Here is a 24723-nt window from a genome sequence, read left to right as displayed (position 1 = left end):
CAGCTAATTATGTTCCTCTTGTTAGTCAACTTTGTAAAGATATGCAATACTGGGATAGGTATCATATTTCCTGGATGGGACGGATAGCGGTTGTGAAAATGAACTTGTTCCCCAGATTAAGTTACCTGTTTCAGGTTCTCCCTTGCTTACTTACTGACCAATGGCTGCGAGGCCTTCAACGAAAACTCTTTTCCTATATCTGGAAACGGAGACCACCTAGGATAGCCCGGAAGGTGTTATACAGGCCCCGGTTTAAGGGTGGCTTAGGAGTACCCAATATCCAGAAGTACTATGTAGCTTCCCAATTACAGGCGGTGGTGGACTATCATACTCCCGGGCTTAAGAAGCAATGGATACTCATTGAACAAGCGAGATTGGGGAAAGAGGTCCCGGAAAATATCTTTTGGGAGCGGACTCCGCCACCTCATAGGGACTCCACTATTCTGCCATCTCTGCGATGTACGTTGACTGTGTGGTATAAGTGGCGGGAATATCTGACGGGGAAGAGGGGATACTTTTTCCCGGCCCGGTTTTGTGACCTCATAGACTTCCCTGTCGGGCGGGGTTCTCGGAACTTTCGAAATTGGGCAGTAAAGGGACTCTACCGGGTCCATCACGTGTGGGAAACAGGGAAGGTGAAGACCTTTTCTCAACTTCAGAGGGATTTTGGTTTATCGGAGGGGGACTTCCTAACCTATGCTCAAGTTCGTCACTTTTTACAAAAGCTGGAGGTCTCTAGGGATCTGCGGATAGGGGTTTCACTGATGGAGCAATTTTGTATTGCCTTGAAAAAACCTCCTAAATTGATGTCCAAAATATACAAATTACTGGAAGATACTGAGGTGTATCAGGACTCACATCTTCAGGCATGGGCACGGGACTTAGGAGGAAGTTGGGATAAGGACCGCTGGAACACCTGTTTTTTGGGTTTGGGGAGGCATGCTATGTCCACCACCATGATAGAAAATGAATATAAAATATTATATCGGTGGCATTTATGTCCTGTGACTCTAGCAAAATGGTATCCGGCACTCTCGGCTAAATGTGGGCGTTGTGACACTGCAGAGGGGACTTTTATTCATATGTGGTGGTTGTGTCCTGTTCTAGGCGCATTCTGGGCTCAGATACACTGCTTAGCTACTGAATTGGTGGGAAAAGAAACACGCTTAAGTCCGGAATTATGGCTTTTGGGACTTTGGAAAGAGGACCCGGACCTGCATAATACCCGGTTATTGCGCTATCTGGCTATAGCTACCAGGTCGGCGATTGCTCAATGGTGGAAAAAGAGGGAATCCCCGCCTTTGACACTGGTTATTACCAGGCTCAAGGGCATTCGTACGATGGAGAAAATTTCTGCCTATCGGAGGGATCGGGTGGTTCAGTGTGAACGGCTTTGGGATCCCTTTGAGCAATGGCTTCTGAAACGTGATTCGGGGGGGAAACGCGCCCCTCGCGATCCCGATCCTACTGGGTTTTCTCCTTCACACTAACTAGTTTCCATAATCTACAACTTCTTGTTGTTATGTAAATGGTTTTTGAGTTCAAACTAATACGTATGGTACTATTTGGAGATCTTTTTTGGGATCTGTGAATTATCTCTTCATAACCTGTCTGGTTATTGGTAATGTTTTCTAGTAATGTTACTACTATAGCTCATTAATGTGGTTCATTATTGTGGGGATACTGTTTACTGAAATTGTGGTGGGGGGGGAGGGAAGGGATGGGGAGGGAGTTTACCTGAAAATGTTTGGATATCAGATCGCCCTTGGGGGCTGTAGTTGTAAGACACATGATTGGCGTGTACATTTATTACTGTCCAAATAAAAAACGTTTAATTACAAAAAAAAAAGATAACAGAAAAGTTGAAAGGTGAATTACAGCCAAAACGTAAGGGAGCAACCATAAGAACATAAGAAAATGCCATACTGGGTCAGACCAAGGGTCCATCAAGCCCAGCATCCTGTTTCCAACAGTGGCCAATCCAGGCCATAAGAACCTGGCAAGTACCCAAAAACTAAGTCTATTCCATGTTACCATTGCTAATGGCAGTGGCTATTCTCTAAGTGAACTTAATAGCAGGTAATGGACTTCTCCTCCAAGAACTTATCCAATCCTTTTTTAAACACCGCTATACTAACTGCACTAACCACATCCTCTGGCAACAAATTCCACAGTTTAATTGTGCGTTGAGTAAAAAAGAACTTTCTCCGATTAGTTTTAAATGTGCCACATGCTAACTTCATGGACTGCCCCCCTAGTCTTTCTATTATCCGAAAGAGTAAAAAACCGATTCTTATCTACCCGTTCTAGACCTCTCATGATTTTAAACATCTCTATCATATCCCCCCCTCAGCCGTGTCTTCTCCAAGCTGAAAAGTCCTAACCTCTTAAGTCTTTCCTCATAGGGGAGCTGTTCCATTCCCCTTATTTTGGTATCCCTTCTCTGTACCTTCTCCATTGCAATTATATCTTTTTTTGAGATGTGGCGACCAATATTGTACACAGTATTCAAGCTGCGGTCTCACCATGGAGCGATACAGAGGCATTATGACATTTTCCGTTTTATTCACCATTCCCTTTCTAATAATTCCCAACATTGTTTGCTTTTTTGACTTCCGCAGCACACTGAACAGACGATTTCAATGTGTTATCCACTATGACACCTAGATCTCTTTCTTGGGTTGTAGCACCTAATATGGAACCCAACATTGTGTAATTATAGCATGGGTTATTTTTCCCTATATGCATCACCTTGCACTTATCCACATTAAATTTCATCTGCCATTTGGATGCCCAATTTTCCAATCTCACAAGTTCTTCCTGCAATTTATCACAATCTGCTTGTGATTTAACTAATCTGAACAATTTTTTATCTGCAAATTTGAATATCTCACTCGTCATATTTCTTTCCAGATCATTTATAAATATATTGAAAAGTAAGGGTCCCAATACAGACCCCTGAGGCACTCCACTGTCCACTCCCTTCCACTGAGAAAATTGCCCATTTAATCCTACTCTCTGTTTCCTGTCTTTTAGCCAGTTTGCAATCCACGAAAGGACATCGCCACCTATCCCATAACTTTTTACTTTTCCTAGAAGCCTCTGATGAGGAACTTTGTCAAACGCCTTCTGAAAATCCAAGTATACTACATCTACCGGTTCACCTTTATCCACATGTTTATTAAGTCCTTCAAAAAAGTGAAGCAGATTTGTGAGGCAAGACTTGCCCTGGGTAAAGCCATGCTGACTTTGTTCCATTAAACCATGTCTTTCTATATGTTCTGTGATTTTGATGTTTAGAACACTTTCCACTATTTTTCCTGGCACTGAAGTCAGGCTAACCGGTCTGTAGTTTCCCGGATCGCCCCTGGAGCCCTTTTTAAATATTGGGGTTACATTTGCTATCCTCCAGTCTTCAGGTACAATGGATGATTTTAATGATAGGTTACAAATTTTTACTAATAGGTCTAAAATTTCATTTTTTAGTTCCTACAGAAACTCTGGGGTGTATACCATCCGGTCCAGGTAATTTACTACTCTTCAGTTTGTCAATCAGGCCTACCACATCTTCTAGGTTCACCGTGATTTGATTCAGTCCATCTGAATCATTACCCATGAAAATCTTCTCCATTACGGGTACCTCCCCAACATCCTCTTTAGTAAACACCTAAGCAAAGAAATCATGTAATCTTTCCGCTATGGCCTTATCTTCTCTAAGTCCCCCTTTAACCCCTCGATCATCTAACGGTCCAACTGACTCCCTCACAGGCTTTCTGCTTTGGATATATTTTTAAAAGTTTTTACTGTGAGTTTTTGCCTCTACAGCCAACTTCTTTTCAAATTCTCTCTTAGCCTGTCTTATCAATGTCTTACATTTAACTTGCCAATGTTTATGCTTTATCCTATTTTCTTCTGTTGGATCCTTCTTCCATTTTTTGAATGAAGATCTTGTGGTTAAAATAGCTTCTTTCACCTCTTCTTTTAACCTTGCCGGTAATCGTTCTGCCTTCTTTCCACCTTTTTTAATGTGTGGAATACATCTGGACTGTGCTCCACTGAGAATTAGATCAAAAATTGCTCCCTCTCTCGTTGGTTCCTGAATCAATTGCTCCATAAAGCTATCTTTTATTCCATCCAGGAACGTTATCTCTAGCGTGTCCCGATGATACATTTACCCAGTCAATATTGGGGTAATTGAAGTCTCCCATTATTACCGCACTACCAATTTGGTTAGCTTCCCTAATTTCTCTTAGTCTCACCATCTTGACCAGGTGGACGGTAGTATACCCCTATCACTATAGTCTTCCCTGACACACAAGGGATTTCTACCCATAAAGATTAAATTTTGTATTTAGTCTCATGCAGGATGTTTATCCTGTTGGACTCTATGCCATCCCGGACATAAAGCGCCACACCTCCTCCCGGGTGCTCCCCTCTGTCATTGCGATATAATTTGTACCCCGGTATAGCACTGTCCCATTGGTTATCCTCTTTCCACTATGTCTCTGAGAAGCCATTTAAGTCTATGTTATCATTCACTGCTATACATTCTAATTCTCCCATCTTACTTCTTAGACTTCTAGCATTAGCATACAAACATTTCAAAGTTTGATTTGAACTAGTATTTGAAAGAGGATGACGTATATGAAGGGGGAAAGAAAGGTTACTTCATATTTTCAGGGTGTTGTGGAAGGCTGTTTCACCAAATGTTCGGAAGACAGTATAAGCCAGGCAGCAGGAGCAAGGGAAGCCATTGAAAAGGAGAAAACCAAGTAAAATTCTGAGAACGGTGACAGCCTGAGTAAAGTTCCTACTGCAAAAAGACTTGAGCATCATTAAATAAAACAGGAAGCTGCAGTAGAACTAAGTTACTTACTTGTGACGTGTTCTCTGGACAGTGGGATAATAAACCACTGATTGCACAGACAGGGCATTTCTCAGATAGCTCTGGAAAAGACTAGGGAGTTACCAATAAACCCTGGGTAAGTCCTGTTTTTGAGTTAGAAGCAGTGCAGGTCTGTGAGAGGGAGGATACCAATCAGATGCAGCCCCTCCCCTTTGAAGGGTCTGGAATAGCTGTCTCCCTGAGAGGTTTAAGCAGTTCCCTAGAGGGAATCTGTAAGCAGTCCCTTATAATTTATTTACGAGTTAGGAGGAGCTTAGCTTTTGTTTTTTTCAGGCCCAGTCAGGGAAAGCAGGCTAACCCAGCCTGTGGAAGCTGACCACAGTCTGGAGAGGTTCCATCTAGTCTACTCGCTAGCTGGTTGGGATATCCCTCTGGGTATATTTTCAGGGGTTTTACATTTTCTTGATAGGAGACCTAGTGAGATCCCGTGCACCACGTGGACTCTGGGAGCCCTGTTTTTGCGGCTGTCCAGGTTAGGGAAAACCTGCCCCTCTAACACCTCGATGAGGATGGAGGTGTTGGTTACCTGGTGCTAGGACCCTCCAGTGTTAAGTTGTTTTTCAAGGGAAGAAATTTGTTTTAAGACTCAGGAGAAAGTGTTTGGCTGCCCCTTCCTACCTGAAGGGAACATCAGAAGCTGCTATTCCATTCGGATTCCTCCCATAAGGGATCCAAACATTAAGAGAACAAACTGAGCGATAAATCATTGAGAACACCACACAGGAGTCTTCGTCCAGGGGAGAGCGAGAGGATTAGCAACTCTGTGCCAAGACTGTTTTACCTATTTATATCCAGGGTTGGAGGGGAACCCCTCCCACAAACAGAAACTGGTACCTTTCCACCCAGGCCCTACACTCTTCCACTACCTGGAAAGTGGGGATACCCTGCACAGATTGAGAAAAAGAACTGTCAAGTGAATAGATGAATTGTGGGGCTGAGAACTGCATCAATTGTGCCCTTGTACCACTGCTTATATGCTAGTAGATTAATCTTAAAAATCACCTTGGAGTCTGGAGAGGTTCTTGTATAATGGGCCCAGAGTGTGAACTTTCAAAGAGGATACTCCTCTACCAAGGGGTATTCAGACCTACTAGAGCAGTGGTTCCCAACCCCATCCTGGTGACTGCATATTCATTGTGGATATCCTGAAAACCCGACTGGCTGGGGGGTCCCCAGGACAGAGTTGGGAACCACTGAACTAGAGATACAATCAACACAGAGGGTCTTGAAAGATAGCATTTTCCCCCAACACACACACCATACCTTAGGGAGAAAAGAGACAGTGACTACAGCTAGCCTGGGTTCCTGCCCCAAAGAGACTATAAATAAGTTTATGGCCCTACCTGTGCAGAACAGGTACACCGGAGTGGGGTTACAACAGTTTTTCACAGGCATGAGCAGGAATTCCTGTTTGGTATATAAGAACATAAGATATGCCATACTGGGTCAGACCAAGGGTCCGTCAAGCCCAGCATCCTGTTTCCAACAGTGGCCAATCCAAGTCACATGTACCCAAACATTAAACAGATCTCAAGCTACTAGTGCATATTAATTAATAGCAGTTTATGGGTTTTTTCCCCTAGGAACTTATCCAAAACTTTTTTAAACCCAGTTACACTAACTGCTGTAACCACATTCTTTGGCAATGAGTGAAAGAATTTTCTTCGATTTGTTTTAAATGAGCTACTTGCTAACTTCATGGAATGCCCCCTAGTCCTATTATCTGAGAGCGTAAATAACCCATTTACATTAACCTAAAGTCCTTTCATGATTTTGTAGACTTATCACATCCCCTCTCAGTCTGAGAGGGGATGTGATAACTTCTTTAGCTTTTCCTTACAGGAGAGCTGTTCCTTGCCCCTTATTTTGGTTGCCCTTCACTGCACTTTCTCCAGTGCAACTACATCTTTTTTGAGATTTGGCAACCAGAATTGCACACAGTATTCAAGGTGCAGTCTCACCATGGAGCGAGAGAGGCATTATAATATCCTCCGTTTTATTTGCCATTCCCTTCCTATTAATTCCTAACATTTGGGCCGATACAGTAAGCAGCGGTAAAAGGAGGTGCGTTAGTGCCCGGCGCACCTGCGTTTGTCGCACACACAGTTCAGATCACCTACCGCTCGATACTGTATTTAAATGGCATGCAAATGCAAGCCGCGTCCAACGCGCGTCCATGAAGCGCAATCCATTTTACTGTATAGGTGCTATACAGCGCCTATATAGTATCCTGGGTGCACTGGTACCTGTCATTTCAAATGACGTTTGAAATGACAGGTACCGGGAAGTGGATGGCTCTCCTACAGACCCCGCTGCCTTGAGCGCCCGGCACCAGCAAGCCCCAGCAGCCGGCGATCGGAGGCAGGGAGCGCAACCCAAACAAACCCAATCCACAGAAAAAAAAATGCTTCTCGCACTTAGCTGCCCAGTCCCGAACCAAACCAACCCAATCCAAGCCCCAGTAGAGAGAGACGAAATTTCACAGTCCCAAACTTTCCCCCAGCCCCTGCTCACCTGCCCGCAGCCACGCAAGCCCCCAGCAGCAGTAGAAGGGCGTCGAGAGAGAGCGTACACGTGCGCCTACCGGGCTAAGCGCATAACCTCGACTTGGGCGCACAACTGCGCACACAACCCACACGCACATCTAGACGCGCCGGAGCGCATAAAGGTTACGCGCCAACAACCATGGCACCACCAGAAACGGAGATAAAGGCTCAAAGTCTCTGGCCAGCATGCCATATCAGAGCCGCACAAAGCGAGGAGGCCAACGCCCTGTGCACTCAGTGCGAGGAGGCCCTGGGAGATCCAGCCCAGGGCCAGTCCCACCCAGGACCATGTAATAGCTCCTCAGTGGGTACCCCAGACCTGGCAATGCCCAGCGGGACATCCCCACAAATGGAGACCCCCAGGGACCCAACGCCCCTCAGCTTGGATCCAGCGTCTATCTCATGGGTGGAGTTCTTCAAAGGGCTACACACCTTTGTTCACATGCAAATAGAACCCCTAGCTGACCAGCCACATCCTCCAGAGAACCTTTATGTCCTGGGCCCCTCGAGGGCTAGACAAAGGTTGCCACCACCTGGGAGCCCCACCTATGGGGACACAGACAGCTCTGAAGAGGAAGCAGAGCCCCTAGAAGAAGGGGAGCTCCCCCCACCCGGAGACAGAGCCTCACCGAACCATGAGACGATTTTTCACCAAGGACGAGCTCCCTGACCTGGTCACCCACAGCCTGAGGGAGCTCGCTATTCCGGGCCCAGATGCTTCGGGGGGGGGGGGGGTTCCCCCCCAAGACAAACCCCATACTGGAGGGCCTTTGCCAGACCTCCTGCCACTTCCCACCGTTACAAGCTTCCCAGCAGCTAATTGACCTGGAATGGAGCACTCCAGAGTCCACCTTCAAAGGGGGACGAGCCATGGCAGCCACGGACCCCCTGGACCTGGCAACCAAAGATCTTTTCACATGCCCAAGAGTCGATGCCATAGTCTACGCGGTCTCAAAACGCACCACTATCCCAGTGGAGGGAAGAGCAACGCTCAAAGATGCACATGACCGCCTAGAATCCATCCTTAAACAGTACTTTGACGTAGCCGCTATATCCCTACAAATAGCAGCCTGTTGCACCGTAGTGACACGTGCCTGCTTATCTCAGACCAGGATCAATACCCCTGGAGAAGTCATGGAACCAGCAGTGTCATTCCTTGCGGACGCTGCTTCCAATCTGGTGCGCATGGCGGCCAGAGAAGTGTCATCTGCGGTGGCTGCCAGGAGGCAACTCTGGCTCCTAAACTGGTCGGCTGACATCTTCCAAAACTTGCCTCACAAAGATGCCCTTCAAAGGATCCCTCCTGTTTGGCAGCAAACTAGAGAAACTGGCCAACAAAATGGGGTGAGTACACATTGCTGTGCCTACCAGAGGACAGGGGCAGAAGTTCACAGCACTTCAGTCCATACAGAAGCAACTATTAAGTGCCCCACCCTACGGGCAGGAACCAGTCCTTTCGGACCAAGCACAAGAGGGGAGCCAACTCTGGCACAGGCCCCAGCTGTACCCCACAATGAGATTCAGCAGACCCATCCAAGGGAAGAAGCCATAGGGGGCAGACTAGCCCTATTCTACCATAGATGGGTCACGATAACTTCGGACAAGTGGGTCCTAGCCATCATTCAGGAGGGGTACTATCTGGATTTTCTACGAACCCCACCCCTGGACAAGTTCGTGGAGTCTCCCTGCCACGACCTCGCCAAGAGTAGCAGTGGAAGCTACACTAACCAGACTACTGGCCCTCGAGGCCATAATCCCAGTGCCTCCACAAGAAATAAATACTGGGCATTATTCCATTTATTTTATCATCCCCAAGAAAGAGGGGACATTCACGCCCATCCTGGACCTCAAGTAGGTCAACCGCCACCTGAGGATTTCCCGCTTTCGCATAGAAACCCTACGCTCCGTAATAAGGGCAATACAAGCGGGAGAGTTTCTCACATCCCTGGATCTTGGGGCCCTTCTTGGTTGTTGTCTGAATCAAACTTCCTTTTTCTCCCTGCCATTGAAGAGGAGAAAAATGTTGCAGTTGCTAACTTGGGTTGGGGAGCTCAAAGGCTCTCCATTTTAAGCCTCTGGTCTTCTCAGAAGGAATTTCATCAGATAAACTTCTTCAAGCTAAGAGCAGTAAAATGTGCTCTGAAGGCTTTCAGGGTTTCATTGTCCACAGAACATGTCCTTATCCAGAGAGACATTCAAGTAGCTATGTTCTACATCAGCAAGGAAGGAGGAAGGGATTGTACCTCCCGTAGCAGGAAACTATCCAGATGTGGCACTCTCACAGACTGGTCTTCTGAGCCACTTATCTGGTGGGTGAGGTTACTGTTATCTTGTACAGATTGAGTTGGTATGTGGAACTTTTCAAAAGTCCCTGGATAGGGGAATAGCAGACAAGATATTTCATGGATGGAGCACGCCCATTGTAGCTCTGTTTGCCTATAAGGTATTGTCAGAATGCCACCTTAATCAGTTAATCTTCTGATCAGCATTCTTCCCCTGCGCAGTGCGTCTTCTACTTGGAGTAAGCCAAAATCCTTTGATTCACCAGTTATTTCCTTTGACCTCCAACAGGTCTGTGCAAGCTGGCCTTCTGCTGGCCAGCAGAGTTAAAACTCACTTTGTGCGGGCCATGACGATGTTGGTCTAATTGTGTGGCAGATTGCAGTTCCTTCTTATGCCCAGGAAGGCTTAACTTTAGAAGGGAAAGTCAAAACTTATAGGTGTGAATTTTTCAGATACTTATGCGAGGTTGAGGCGTGTAAGTGCCTTCATGCAGGTCAAGTACATTTACAGAGGTTTTCGAGCATGTGTGTACTAATGCTGCATGGGGAAAGTAGGGATGGAGAAAGAGGGTGTTGCAAGGGTATACCAAGGTGGGGTCAGAAAGTACACACAATGTTACATTTGTTTTAAGTTTGCTGATGTGTGATGGGAATGTATGATTTGAAAGCCACTTAAATACATTTGTAGTTTGCTTATCTACAATTCTATTTTTTTTTAATCAAAGTACATGCATAAGTCATCAAATGTGTGCATGCTTTTTACACTTGCTAATCAAGTCATGGAAATTTAAATCTGACTTCTCTGAAGTGTTTGGGGGGGGATCTGGGGCAAGTGGTGGAAGGTGTTGGCCGACTGGTATTGTCTGTGATCTGGTTCTTGGAAGTATATGCACAAGTATTTTCAAAAGCAAGGTACACACATGCATCAGTCAACTTTAATATACCGGCCTGTGCACATGTCAATTAGTTTGCACATAAAGTATGTTCATACTTTTTATAAAGTAGGCATTCAAACTGTACTTTGGGTGGAGATAATGGAGTTGTATGGCTAATAAAAAGAGGCATAACTTTAGGCACGCACATTTGGGTGAATGTGATTTATACACACTGAAAATTACCCTCATAATGTCAGCTACAGTAGCAGCCCATCTAAGAGCAGCTTTGAGACTTAAAAGTTCAGTCAGCGAGTTAAGATTTTATTGTTTTTTCAAACCTGAATTCCGACATGTCAGTTGATTTGGTGAGGTTGTCTTCCATGAGAGTGTAAAAACTCCTGTTGGCATTTTTTTTTGTTGCTCACCTTCCTTTTTTTGTTGGAGGGCAACCTTAGCTAGAGATTCACATTTGTGTGACAGTTGAATCTTGTCTTTGGAGAGAACTAAATTGTTTTACCTGTAAGTCGGTGGACAGCAGGATAAATCGGCCACATATTCATCCTCTCCTCTCTTTGGAATTGGTTTCTTAAGCTGTTACAATACTGAGGCAGTCCCATGTGGTGGTGCTGCTTGGCAATAGTGATCATAATATGATCAAATTTGAATTTACTGGAAGGGAGATAGTAAGTAAATCCACAGCTCTAGCACTAAATTTTCAAAAGGGAAACATTGATGAAATGAAAAAAATTGTTTAAAAAAAAAAACACAACCCTAGCTACATAGGTTGTGTGCAACAGGCGTGGGGCATGGTTGTTTTGGTTTTTTTTTTAAACAATCTTAGAAGTGCAGCCCAGATGTACTCCACTATTTTTCCTGGCACTGAAGTCAGGCTAACCGGTCTGTAGTTTCCCGGATCGCCCCTGGAGCGGTTTACCCAAGGCAAGTCTTGCCTCACAAATCTGCTTCACTTTTTTGAAGGAGTTAACAAACATGTGGATAAAGGTGAACCGGTAGATGTAGTATACTTGGATTTTCAGAAGGTGTTTGACAAAGTTCCTCATGAGAGGCTTCCAGGAAAAGTAAAAAGTCATGGGATAGGTGGCGATGTCCTTTCGTGGATTGCAAACTGGCTAAAAAACAGGAAACAGTAGGATTAAATGGACAATTTTCTCAGTGGGAGTGGGCAGTGGAGTGCTTCAGGGATCTGTATTGGGACCCTTACTTTTCAATATATTTATAAATGATCTGGAAAGAAATACGACGAGTAGATAATCAAATTTGCAGATGATACAAAATTGTTCAGAGTAGTTAAATCACAAGCAGATTGTGATAAATTGCAGGAAGACCTTGTGAGACTGGAAAATTGGGCATCCAAATGGCAGATGAAATTTAATGTGGATAAGTTCAAGGTGATGCATATAGGGAAAAATAACCCATGCTATAGTTACACAATGTTAGGTTCCATATTAGGTGCTACTACCCAAGAAAGATCTAGGCGTCATAGTGGATAACACATTGAAATCGTCGGTTCAGTGTGCTTCGGCAGTCAAAAAAGCAAACACAATGTTGGGAATTATTAGAAAGGGAATGGTGAATAAAACGGAAAATGTCATAATGCCTCTGTATCGCTCCATGGTGAGACCACACCTTGAATACTGTGTACAACTCTGGTCGCTGCATCTCAAAAAAAGATATAATTGGAATGGAGAAGGTACAGAGAAGGGCTACCAAAATGATAAGGGGAATGGAACAGCTCCCCTATGAGGAAAGATTAAAGAGGTTAGGACTTTTCAGCCTGGAGAAGAGACGGCTGAGGGGGGATATGATAGAGGTGTTTAAAATCATGAGAGGTCTAGAACGGGTAGATGTGAATTGTTTATTTACTCTTTCGGATAATAGAAAGACTAGGGGGCACTCCATGAAGTCAGCATGTGGCACATTTAAAACTAATCGGAGAAAGTTTTTTTACTCAACGCACAATTAAATTGTGGAATTTGTTGCCAGAGGATGTGGTTAGTGCAGTTAGTATAGCTGTGTTTAAAAAAGGATTGGAGACGTTCTTGGAGGAGAAGTCCATTACCTGCTATTAATTAAGTTGACTTAGAAAATAGCCACTGCTATTACTAGCAATGGTAACATGGAATAGACTTAGTTTTTGGGTACTTGCCAGGTTCTTATGGCCTGGATTGGCCACTGTTGGAAACAGGATGCTGGGCTTGATGGACCCTTGGTCTGACCTAGTATGGCATATTATGTTCTTCTGATGTTCTTATGTAAGGAAGGTCAAATGATTGCTGGCATGGCTAAAAAGTGAGGTGAAAGAGGCTATTTTAGTCAAAAGATCTTCTTTCAAAAATTGGAAGAAGTATCCATCAGAAGAAAATAGGATAAAGCATTGGCAAGTTAAATGTAAGACATTTGAGATAGACTAAGAGAGAATTTGAAAAGAAGTTGGCCGTAGAGACAAAAACTCATAATAAAACCTTTTTAAAATATATCTGAAGCAGAAAGCTTGCGAGGGAGTTGGACTGTTAGATGATCGAGGGGCTAAAGGGGCATTTAGGGAAGGTAAAAATATCACGAAAAGACTAAAATTCTTTGCTTTGATGTTTAATGAAGAGGATGTTGGGGAGATACCCGTTCCGGAGATGGTTTTCAAGGGTGACAATTCAGATGAACTGAACCAAAACCTGGTGAACCTGGAAGATGTGGTAGGCCAGATTGACAAACTGAAGAGTAGTAAATCACTTGGACTGGGAGGTATACACCATAGGGTTCTGAAAGAACTAAAAAATGAAATTTCAGACTTATTTTAATTAATTTGAAACCTATCATTAAAATGATCCATTGTATCTGAAGACTGGCAGGTGGCCAATATAACACCAATATTTATAAATGGCTCCAGGGGTGTTTTGGGAAACTATAGGCTGGTGAACTTGACTTCAGTGCCGGGAAAAATCGTGGAAACTTACAAAGAATAAAATCACAAAACATTTAGATAGACATGGTTTAATGGGAAGAAGCCAGCATGGATTTACCCAAGGGAAGACTTACTTGACAGATCTCCTACATTTTTTTGAAGGGGTGAATAAACGTGGAAAAAGGTGAACCGGTAGATGTGTATTTGGATCTTCAGAAGGCATTCAGTAGTCCCGCATGAAAGGCTTCTAAGAAAACTAAAAAGTCATTTGAAACGCTGAAGATTTCTACCTTACCTTGTCTTCGCGCTTCCCGGTTTCGTTCCGGGCTGTCTCCGGCTGCGGGGGGGAGAGGGTAAATACCTTCACCGCCGCGCTCGAGGGGGCACCCGCTGCCACTCAGCCGCACCTGGGATCGGGGGCTAGGTCCTCGCCGCGATTCAGCTGCCAGACAGAGGCTCACCTCCGAGGGACGACGGAAATCACCTCGGGAAATCTCAACTGGGGGAGGGACCCGAGGGTATCATCGCAGGAGAGCGGGGCTAGTCTTCGGAGGTAGGTTTCATCTTCAAATTTGGGTTTTCTTCTTGAATTGGTTCTAACGCTGCGAGAGTGTGCAGATAGTCCCTAACTGCTATGGAGACGGAAAATACTGGAGAGCTGCACTTCCTGCAGGGGTATATGTACTAGGGGCTGACGTCAGATTGAAATCTGATCCGTCTCCAACTGCTGAGGTGTACACTATACCCATTGGTCCTGAGTCCATCTGCTACACGCTAGGAAATGGAACATTAGTCCATTTTGGCCTTTAAGAAAGATTTCTAACTTGAACAGTTCCTAATGTTTTTGAGACAATGCTCCCTTAAGTGGACAATCTGGAGGTATTTCTAATAGGCATGATCAATGGCCCTCAAATTATCCAAACAGCACAACTGTCAGAGGTTGCAGTGTGCTAGCAGTTTTTATATAAACTTAATCTCCCACTGACTAGGAGGCCCTTTGGAACAAGGGCCTGTAGGGTAAAAACCAAAGACCGTAAACAAGGATGTGCATAACTGAACGTGAGCCTACAGCCATGCAGGCCTAACACAAAGATGGAATCTTCAGACATGATGATCTTGGCAACTTCATGAGTGATTCACACAGGGAAGCAGCTGCAATTGTTCTTCTATAATCAGACATCTTTCTGCACCTCCCAATGTGCTGGGACATTCATGGAGGTATGGGCTGTGAAAATATCCTTGGTGAAAACTTTGTATCTAGCCATGAAATGTGTATTGTTCATCAGGTGTCCTCTGATATACTTTATTATCCATTGGTGATAATATTCATATGCATCTGGACTTAGGCAATGTCATTTGCATCCCACCAATCCTGTGGTAACATCCAATCAAGATCAACATTGGATCCTATGGAACTGAATATACGAGGTTCTGAACCAAGAAAAGGACTGAGCTCTACAGACTGTGGATCTTTCCCCACAAATTATTCCAGGATATTTTCCTAAGAGATTTCTTCCCCAGAACTTTGACTGTTGCAGTTCACTACACCTGTTCTGTCCAACATATCCTGCTCCTTAACCTGGGAGTAAGTGCTTTGCCACCTTATTCTCTGAAAGACCTAAAGACCAAGGTAAAGAAGCTAGGAACTTCTTTACCCTGTTCCTGCTGGCATACCTCACGGAGACATCTGTGAAACCTCTGGGCTCTAATTTTCCTGTCATCTGCCAGCCAGGGATTTGCTGGATTTTTCCCATGGCATGCTGAGACAGGTCCTGGATGTCTGCAAGAGTATGACCTACCAACCACTAAGGGTAAGATAAAACTGTCATTACTTTTCAGCTGGCTTAGTTTGGCATTGCATAACTGACAAGCGCACATTGACTGAGATAACACGAGTTCTTCTCATTTTTCATAACAGTGCTTTGCTCTGTAACAACTTTAAAACAAAAAAAGAAAATATCTATACTATATAGAATATTGTATACTTATGCTGCTACAATAAAACTTATTAGCTCACAAAAGTGAAAGCAATTGCTCCCTTAAAACTATTGCATTCATATCAGATCAGTTAAATCTTTTAAATCTACTGTATCCACTATCTGCACAAGCAGAATGCTGGTGATAGCCTCCAGATTCAGTCAAAAATCTGTTCCTAATTTTTTTTTATTTTATCTTTATTGCATTTTAAAATTTTTACACAAAACATTGTGATTAGAAAAATCAGATAATTTTAACAATAGCAGAAAAAAAATTAAGCAAACTTTGTATAAAGAATAATAGTACTATGTTAATATCCTACTAATAAGAAATTAGGGGGCAGATACAAAACATACTTCTCTGAGCGAACGAATCTTAAGCAATAGGAAAAAAGAAATTATGACGATCGAGAGAATGCCTACATTTTGCCTACTGTATTGCCATAGCAGCTACCTTGTGTGAGTCAATAAAGAAACACAGTTGGGAAGGTTCAAAAAATACATAATTTGAATTTTGAAATTTTACTACACATTTACATGGGTAGCGAATAACAAATTTAGAACAAATGGTTAAAGCTTCCGTCCTTAATTCAATAAACATTTTCCTCCTCTCGTGTCAGCCGAGTAATATCAGGGAATAGCCAGATTTTTTGACCAAAATATTTTTCAGATCTCTCGCAAAAGAACATCTTCATCACGTTGTTTTTTCTGTGATAAACGCAAAAGTCACAAATAACACAGCCCTAGTAGTAACAGGATCTTCTATAGATAATTCTATAGAATCAGAAATATTGATTTGAACTTGAGGCTCTTCCTTCTCCTGGTCGGACTTCCTCTTTTGGGGTAGATAGTAAGCCTTTAAAATTAATGGCTATGCCTCTGTTGGTATTTTCAACAATTCCATTAAATATTTCTTGAACAAATCGCCATTTGAGGTATGCCATCTCATTCGGTCGCCATTTGAGGTATGACCGGGAAGTTAAGGGCCCTCACATTTAGGGTTCGAAGCGAATTCTCAATATTTTCAACTTTTTTTTTTATTAATCACAGTCTCATACTGAATCATATTTAGTTGTTGCTTCTCAATATTCTTAATCTTATTATCCATTTCTCGTAATTTTTCTTGAGTTTCCAGTCTTTTCTCATTCTCAACACTTCTTTTATTAGAGTCTGTACAAACTTTAGACAAATTCACAATGGCTAACTCGATAGCAGCCATTGCTTCCCACAGGCTCTCCATTGTTATTACTCCGGGTTTCACTAGAAAGGGGGTTAATTCTAAACTTGACTCATCCTTTCTTGCTGCTGCAGATACAGTGTCCCGTGAAATACTCTGCGGCGATGTTTCAGGGATATCTCTCAGCATAGGAGGTATATACCCTCCGAGCTGAGTTGTTCCTCCCGCTTCTGCCAGACTCTGACCTCCATCTCCTTCCTGGCTTAGGGGCAAACTTCTTGGTGTTGACTCCCGGTACTCGCTCTCTTACAGAGGTGAGGACGGCGTCTCAGGCGTGCTGGGACTCAACGAGATTTCTTCTGCCTGGGCGGGGGACGTTCGCTCCACTCCCCGCTCCTTCGCGGCACTCGCTCCCGGCTGATTCGGCATCGTTGCGAAGAAGGCAGGTATAGTACTTTGTTGTTCCGAAGATTCCATAACTGGCTGGCTCTCACGGAGCTGAGCCTTTCGTTTCGTATGTGGCATTCATGAATTAGGAATCTAAATTCGAGGAAAATGTATGCTGCTTCAGCAGACCTGCTTTCTTCGGCATCTCATTCGGTCGCCATCTTATCTGTCACTAATTTTACCCGAGAAGCAGTGTGGGGCTTATGGCTTCTCTTTCTTAATGGAAGCCCTTTTGCTGCCGGGGCAAACTGGATTCTGGAAGCACCTTAAGAAAAATGCTTCCTAGGTTCCAGACTCCTTAAAAAGGGGAGGCTAGCCTGAAGGCTGCAGTAGAGGGAAAAAAAATTCATTTGCATTGTGGTCCTTCAAAACATCCATAACTTCAAAAAGATTTCCTCCTGCACAAACCATGCTATCCTTCCCTGAAAATATCGTAAGAATTTCCTATAAAGCATGTATATCAGCATCAATTAAACAGCTTGTCTTCAGTAAAAAAAAAAATAAAAAAAAATTGTGCTAGTTTACATTTTATACAAAATACTTACCAAGTTATTACAAACTACTAGACATCATCTACAATAAAATATGCTTTATCCTATTTATGCCACAATTTAAGACAAGAAAAATTAGCTATGAAAAACCTACCTTCAGACTTCAGCTTTGTAAGGACAAAAATCAGGTAGTTATTGAAATCTGGATATTGATTCAGCTGTTCCAGTCTCTGAAAGTAATATTAGTTAAGGAAACCATTTTATCATCCACTAGGAGAAAAATATATTCATACAAAAAAAAAAAAAAAGCTGGCTATGATACCTTTTAAAAGGAAGATATACAAAAAATCCAAATATTGCATGTATGCTTTTGAGCCTTCGGAAGGGATGTATGAGGTCTCAAAAACTCATGTTATCAATTATTGAACCAGGACCACTACAGTTGCTAACTCTGCATAAACAAAGACATCACGTCCTCAAACAAATGAATTCACAAAATTAAAACCAGCCAGATTTCAAACACAGATCTAACTAATAGCTACCTCTAATCTTACTTTTAAAAAAAAAAAAAGTCTTATCAATTTTAAAGTCAGCCATTTAAAAATAAATCTTTGGCATATTTTAGGCTTAAAAAAAATATACGCTTCATTACAGAAACATGGTATATTATGGTAGAGGTAAGATCTTCAAATTCCATTTAGTCTGCAACTACTTCCCTCCTGCTGCCCTGCAGCTTTACCGGCCTTTCATTTTGGCTAAAGTTCATAGGGGCCATATTCAAATGCTACTTAGCCAGATAGCTGGATAAGTCAGTCTTAACTAGCTGCCATGGAATATCCAGATAAACATTTAGCCATATAGTTAGTAGATAAGCAGTGGGGTTAACTGGGTGGCACTACTTATCCAGCTAACTTAGCTGCTTATGTAGCGATATTCAGCCTTATCTGGTTAACTTAACTGGGTAAGTTAGATTGTCTTAATAAAAGAATTGGATGACAGAATTGGATGACAGTTGAACCAGTTATAGAGTAATAAGGCAACACTGGAGACTGTCCTCCATTCTGGGGGTTTATTAGAAATTGATTAAAGACAATCTGAGTGTGCAGTATTTTAGGCAGGTTGTAAGTTAGATGTGGCCCATAACAGGTCTAAAGTTAGCATAGCACTTCGATGAACATCTCCCCAAATAAGGTCAAGGGATGAGAATTCTTCTAGAAGATGGGGTAAGACCAAAGGTGTTCTAGACCTTTTGGTCTTTTTGAAAACGATTTCAACTAAAACTTTGATGAGGCAGTTTGCAAGGCTATCAACCATGTTAATGCATTGGTGATGGCAACTCTGACCCAGTGCTTAGATCATTCTCTAATGCAGTGGTTCTCAACAGGCGTGTCGGGACACACTAGTGTGTCGTGAAGTCCCAGCAGGTGTGATGCAGAGCCAGCAGAAGACTGATCTTTCTTCTTCAGTCTGGGCAGAAGGTGGCTGACTTCTCTTTTACTGGGTTTGACAGGAAGCTGTTCTTGCTTCCTTCTTCTCTTCCTAGCCAGAGGGAGGTTGGTCCTTCCTCCTTCTCCCAGATCAGCGCATAATATCACCAACTCCTGTTCATATGGGCCTGGCAGGAGACCAACTTTATCTTTCTCTGCCTGGCCTGACAGTGAGGCTACTGATGCAGTCTTCATCCCATGGACCTGGATGTGAAAGCAGGATCATAAGGGAGACAGGTGCGTGCTCGGTAGATCCGCTGCCTCATCTTCCTCTCCTCAATGCTTCTTGCCCTCATCTGTTGCCAATAAAGAGGGAGGGAGAGTCTGGATTGGACAAGTCATTTCTGCTGGCTGGAGACAGGAGGAGGGGGAAATCTACTGGGCAGGAAGGTGTGGGAAGACAGAAGTTCAAGAGTCTGCTGGGCAAGAAGGCAAGAGGAGATACGGAGTGGCAGATGAGGGAAGGGAAGCAGGGAATGCTGAGCAAGAAGGGATAGGAAAGAGGTGGTCTGAGGTATTCTGGCTAGGGAAGGGGAGAGGGAAGGGCAGAAAGTTGAACGAGAGAGGAAGCACAGGGATATGAGCCAGTGAAGGGATGATTGAGCAGTTGGGAGAAGTGAGGGGTGATGGGAGCATGGAGGAGAGTGACCGGGTACAAGGGCCATACTATGTCAATTTTGAGAATATGCATTTATTCTCTTTGAAGTCTGCTTAATTTAGGAGGAAATATATTTTTGTTTCTAGTCTACAGTTTTGCACTGCTTGCAGAGGTGGTCTTGGAGTTTCTATTCCAGGTTTTGTTTGCACATTTGTAATTTGTGGACTTTTATTCTATATTTGGTGAAGGCAGATGTCTCTGCTCTGTGTGTGACTGAGACGGGGTACTTTACTAGAGGTTTGTATCAGCCTTCTTTGTTCTATTTTCTCAATATATTGCACTGATGCTGAACTGCTGCCTCATTTCTTGGAGTTAGTGCTGCCGATGTATGGTAGGTTTGTTAAACATATAGAGTGGGGGTTTTGTATTATTTTACAATGCACCTGGTAACAGAGTTTGAGATGCTGTTATTAAAATGACACCAGAATCAGAATATCCTTTTTTGTATGGTGAATTGTCCAGGGAAAAGTCTTAGTTCTGCTCTGCACCCATTGTTTGGAAGCAGGGGGACTATGTGGATGCAGAGCATATGCTTATAGTAAGTCATCTCCCAGGTGTTTCCTGGTAGAAAAAAGGTTGAGAACCACTGCTTTAATGCATGTTCAAAAAGTGCTAATACCAATACTGCATGGGAAACAGGGGGGAGGGGCTCATCTTCCTGGACCATGAAGATTCGTGACAGACAGAATTCCAGATGGAGTGTTACTAGTGTTCGTTGTGTGTGTTCATAGAATAGACTTTGAATTAATTCTGTGAGCTAGTAAAAGTTGGCATTTATTTGTTCAAATTGGAAGTTTGCAAAGATCACTTGACTGGAGAAAATGAGAGTACTGGTTTCTGGGCAACTAGTCACAAATTTGGTGCCCACACAGCCACCCTCCCTATTGCTCACCCATCAGTCACATTTTGTTATATAGATTGTTCCCATCGGGAGAAAATTCTACAAAATAAGAGTCAATTACTGACTTAGAACATTCAATTGACCTTGATTTTAGCAATTAACTGTAGTCCTGATATCGCTCATTCACTAACATTTCTTACAGATCACTTAATTTAAAAATCTTTACATTGAGACACACACACTCCTTAATCAGCTTTTAAAAAAAACAAATTAAGATGAAGCCAGAAATGCAGTAATGACATGGAGGCCTTTGCACAGAGTGCCACATTATCTACCTATTGGTGAGAGCTCCTGACTCTCAAAGAACGAGCCTGACCACTGAAGGCCAACGTGAAAGACAGAAGCATGGATGAGACCTTCAGGGACACATTACAGCAGTGTCAAAACCAGTCTAGCAGTGTTGATGTGTTGTCTCCTTCACGCCGGGGGGGGGGGGGGGGGGGGGGGGGGGGGGATTTTTCTGAGATGTTAGTCCGTAGGGAACAAAAATGGTAATATTGCTCCATACAGCTTGAACAAGAAATCGAATGGGGTTTCTTCACATAGTTTTGTTCTGCAGTCTCCTGTCACGTACGATTCATTTTTTGTCACCTCTGATTGGCTGGCGCTTTTTCGAGACAAATTTTCAGCATTAAAGGGACCACTGTTTTACCTTACCTTTACCTTACCTGTGCACTCCTAGTCACTTTATGTGCAGAAAATTGTCAGGTATGTCTAAACTCTTAATTTAAGAAGTTTCCCATCGTGATTTCTGTTTCCATATCTCTTTGTATTTTTACTTTTTGCAGAATTGTTAATTTTACTGCTGTCCCTCCCGATGCATTCTCACGGCGAAACACGGGTTCCGTGTAGGGGGACTTGTTGGAATATGATATGCCTAATGTAAACTGTGGAGTTGCCGTACCAACTAAATAATTACTACAACTATTTGACTAAAGTGTGGATCTTTAATATCCTTTCTGCACGATTCCCTTGGATTGTTTATACACTAAGACAGAGCTTTCCAAACTGTGTGTCGCGACACTTTAGTGTGACGCCTGCAGCGTGCAGGTGTGTCGCTCAAGCCCGGTCAAATCCAAAGCAATTTTGGGCTTTTTTTTTTTCCTAGAGATTCACTTTATTTTTTATTTTTTTTTAGTTCGTGGGTAGGTTATTGGGTGATTTTTGCTGTCAATCACTTTTTTGGGCTTGGTGGGTGGGACTTGAGCCCAGCTGTCCCTGTCATTGGCTGCTGCTGCCAATGAAGCCTGGCCACGAGGAGTACTGACTGCAAGCAACAGTGTCTGGTGATCCTGGACTGTGTTATGCAGCACAGCAGGCTTGAACCCTGAAGGGAGTGAAGCATTTAACTGGCAACAATCAAAAAGAAGAGGTACTGAGTGTGGGGGCCAGACATGTGATATTGAATGGTGTGATGACCCGACAGGTGTCAGGGTCGGAATTACAGGCAGGACAACTGGGTGCAATTGTCCTGCATGAGGCTCCTTGCTGGTGGCGGAGGTATATTTGCATGACTCCTTGCTGGGTGGCAGTGGGGGTTGTAGGTGCAAATTTTGCAAATGTAAATGAGGAGGATAACTAGCCTGGATCTGTGCATCTTGCTGGTTGATGGCAGGTGCACAATGTGGCCTATGTAAGTTACTTGAGCTCGGGCACTTGATTTGTTATGCAATAAAGCTACGGCCTGTTTGATCCCCAATCTCTGGTCTGTTTTTTTCATTGCCATATTGATTGTGAGGGTGGGTGCTGGGAGAAGAGTTGATCCTGGCTACCCATATTAATGCCCCCAACATTCTCAAAATGCATTAACAACTAGGCATAAACTGTCTTCATGACTTTACTAACAAATTTGAGACAGGTCAATAATATTTAGGAACCTTCGTTTTAAGTTATTAATTTTGCTCGAGTATTTCAATGCTAGAACAAAAGTCAGTGAAAAAATAAAGTTTTCCACTGTTTTTTCTTGTGTGTTCAGGGGAGAGTTTTCTGTTCCATTAAAGAATGAACCATATATTTCAGAAGTGGTGTGAAATCTGTCACTATGAATTTTGATGGCGAGTTCACGATTTAGAGAACCCTTTTTCCATTTCTTTTAAAATGTTCGAAACTCACCATTGCTGAGATTGTGTATGTTTGTTGCAAAAAAAAAGTGAAATAAGATTGAAACATATGTTTGCCATTTCAAACTGTCGCATAGGAAAAAAATCCTCAATTTATTCTGACCAATTTGAACTTTTACACCATTTCCATTTAACTTTTCTTAAAGAAATCTTTACTACCCCCTCAAATCCTTCCTAGAGCAAGCCTTTGGTCTACTCTAACAGATTATATTTACTGTGCTATTGTGTTCACAAAAAAATTTCCAAAATTCCCTTCTATCAATTCAAATGAGTCTTCCTTTCTACTTTTCTGATTTCTACCTGTGAAACCTACCAATTTGAAACTGCTTCTTAGGTCTATACTCAGCCTAACAGTTTGCCAATAAAACCCTGCATAGCCTCCCAAATTGCTTTTTTATAAATCATTGCAATGCGATGTATTGGGGGTCTTCCCAGTGTTATGATTCAGAGGCTCTAAATAGTACAAAATACTGCAAGAATTATAGGTAGGTCCATACGGGAGTCAGCTGAACCCCTTCTCCTGAAATTACATTGGTTACCTGTGAAATTGTGTTGTAAATTTAAGTTCTGAGTGCTTGCTTTTAAGATCTTACGTAGAAATTGTCTCCCCCATAATGGAGTATAGATTTTGTTGAAAAATGCCAGAAATGTATGCCCACAATTCAGCTGCCAACTCCAGCCTCCATCAGTTAAAATTTTTTGGCCTGCCAAATTAGAAGATAGATCACTTTCCATGACAATCCCTAAGATTTGGAATGAACTCCTTTTATGGATTAGGGAAGATTAAGATCTTATGCAGTACAGTCGCCATGTGAAACCTTGGCTGTGATGTCTCAGGTATGACCTCTTAAGAGTATTAGATGAGCCGGCATCTGGAATGTTACCTCCTGTTTATGGCAATTTTAGAAATGTCTTCGTAAGCAATGTCAGCTCTTTCCATTGTCTGGGGAAACCGTTGGTCTTGATTTTATTGTAATTTTTACATTGTGTTTTGTACATCGCTTTGGAAGATTTTATTGTAAAAACTGGAAAACTATTTATAAATGCCATAAATAAATAGCATGCAACTTACATCTTTACCTATTCACTATTTTTCTATTTCAAATCCGTTCCAATCAGCTAGTTCAACAACCTTAAACCTGATAATTTCATCTTTTCTTAGTTGCCTTGAATACTAACATTCATTCAGCTATTACCCTATCCAAGCTATCCTTCAGTTTACTATCCCATAATTCAATATGCTTATGCAACAATTTTGATTTAAGATCTTGAACTAGTTATGAATCAGATTTTACCCAGTAAGGGCTTTACAGTTTCTACTTATTACTGAGACAATTTGATCTTTATCCCTCTGAAATCTTTAACTGAAAAAAGCAACAAATAATCCTGATCACCATAAATGATGGTCACACACACTACCTATCACAACGTTCTTTTCTTCTGAAACAAAAACTAAATCTAAAATAGTTCCTGCCTCAGAAAATCAAACAAGTAAATGAAAAATCATGTAGTATTTCTAAAGGAATTTCCTTTACTAACCCTCCCTTCCAGCCAGTTGAAATTTCCCACCATCTGTGAAAACTTAGTAGCCAATTCTACCATTAATTCTCCCACAGAGACTAACATCTGTAAGGATGCCCAATAAAACAAAAGCACAGTGGATTCTCTCCTTCCCCTCCCTGCATCATTTAGCATGACCCACTGCAAACTTAAACCCTGTTAGAAAAGTTACTCTTCAGCTCCTCTATCCCTATCAGTATTTAATAGAAGATAGAACTATATCCCTCAGAACATCAAGTTAATACAACCAAACTCCCTTCATTTACCCACGATTTTGCCAAGCACAAAACCCATAGTTTATATTCCTCAATCAAATCCCTAATCAAATGAATTTGATTCAGCAGACCTCATATTAAATAATCCTACCATTAACTTCA

The 24723-nt window shown here is 42.6% G+C and overlaps 1 protein-coding gene across 1 annotated transcript in view; it reads right to left on the bottom strand.

Moving 5' to 3' along the window:
• The window catches only part of TNPO1 (transportin 1), a 685264-nt gene that overhangs the window by 557249 nt on the left and 103292 nt on the right, over positions 1-24723 (bottom strand). The window contains 1 exon segment of the mRNA XM_029574697.1: positions 17775-17850. Coding sequence (XP_029430557.1) covers positions 17775-17850 — 76 coding nt within the window.

This window comes from Rhinatrema bivittatum, chromosome 1 (assembly GCF_901001135.1).
Source record: "Rhinatrema bivittatum chromosome 1, aRhiBiv1.1, whole genome shotgun sequence".
Classification (NCBI taxonomy): Eukaryota; Metazoa; Chordata; class Amphibia; order Gymnophiona; family Rhinatrematidae; genus Rhinatrema; species Rhinatrema bivittatum.
This window is presented reverse-complemented; position numbering and strand designations above follow the sequence as displayed.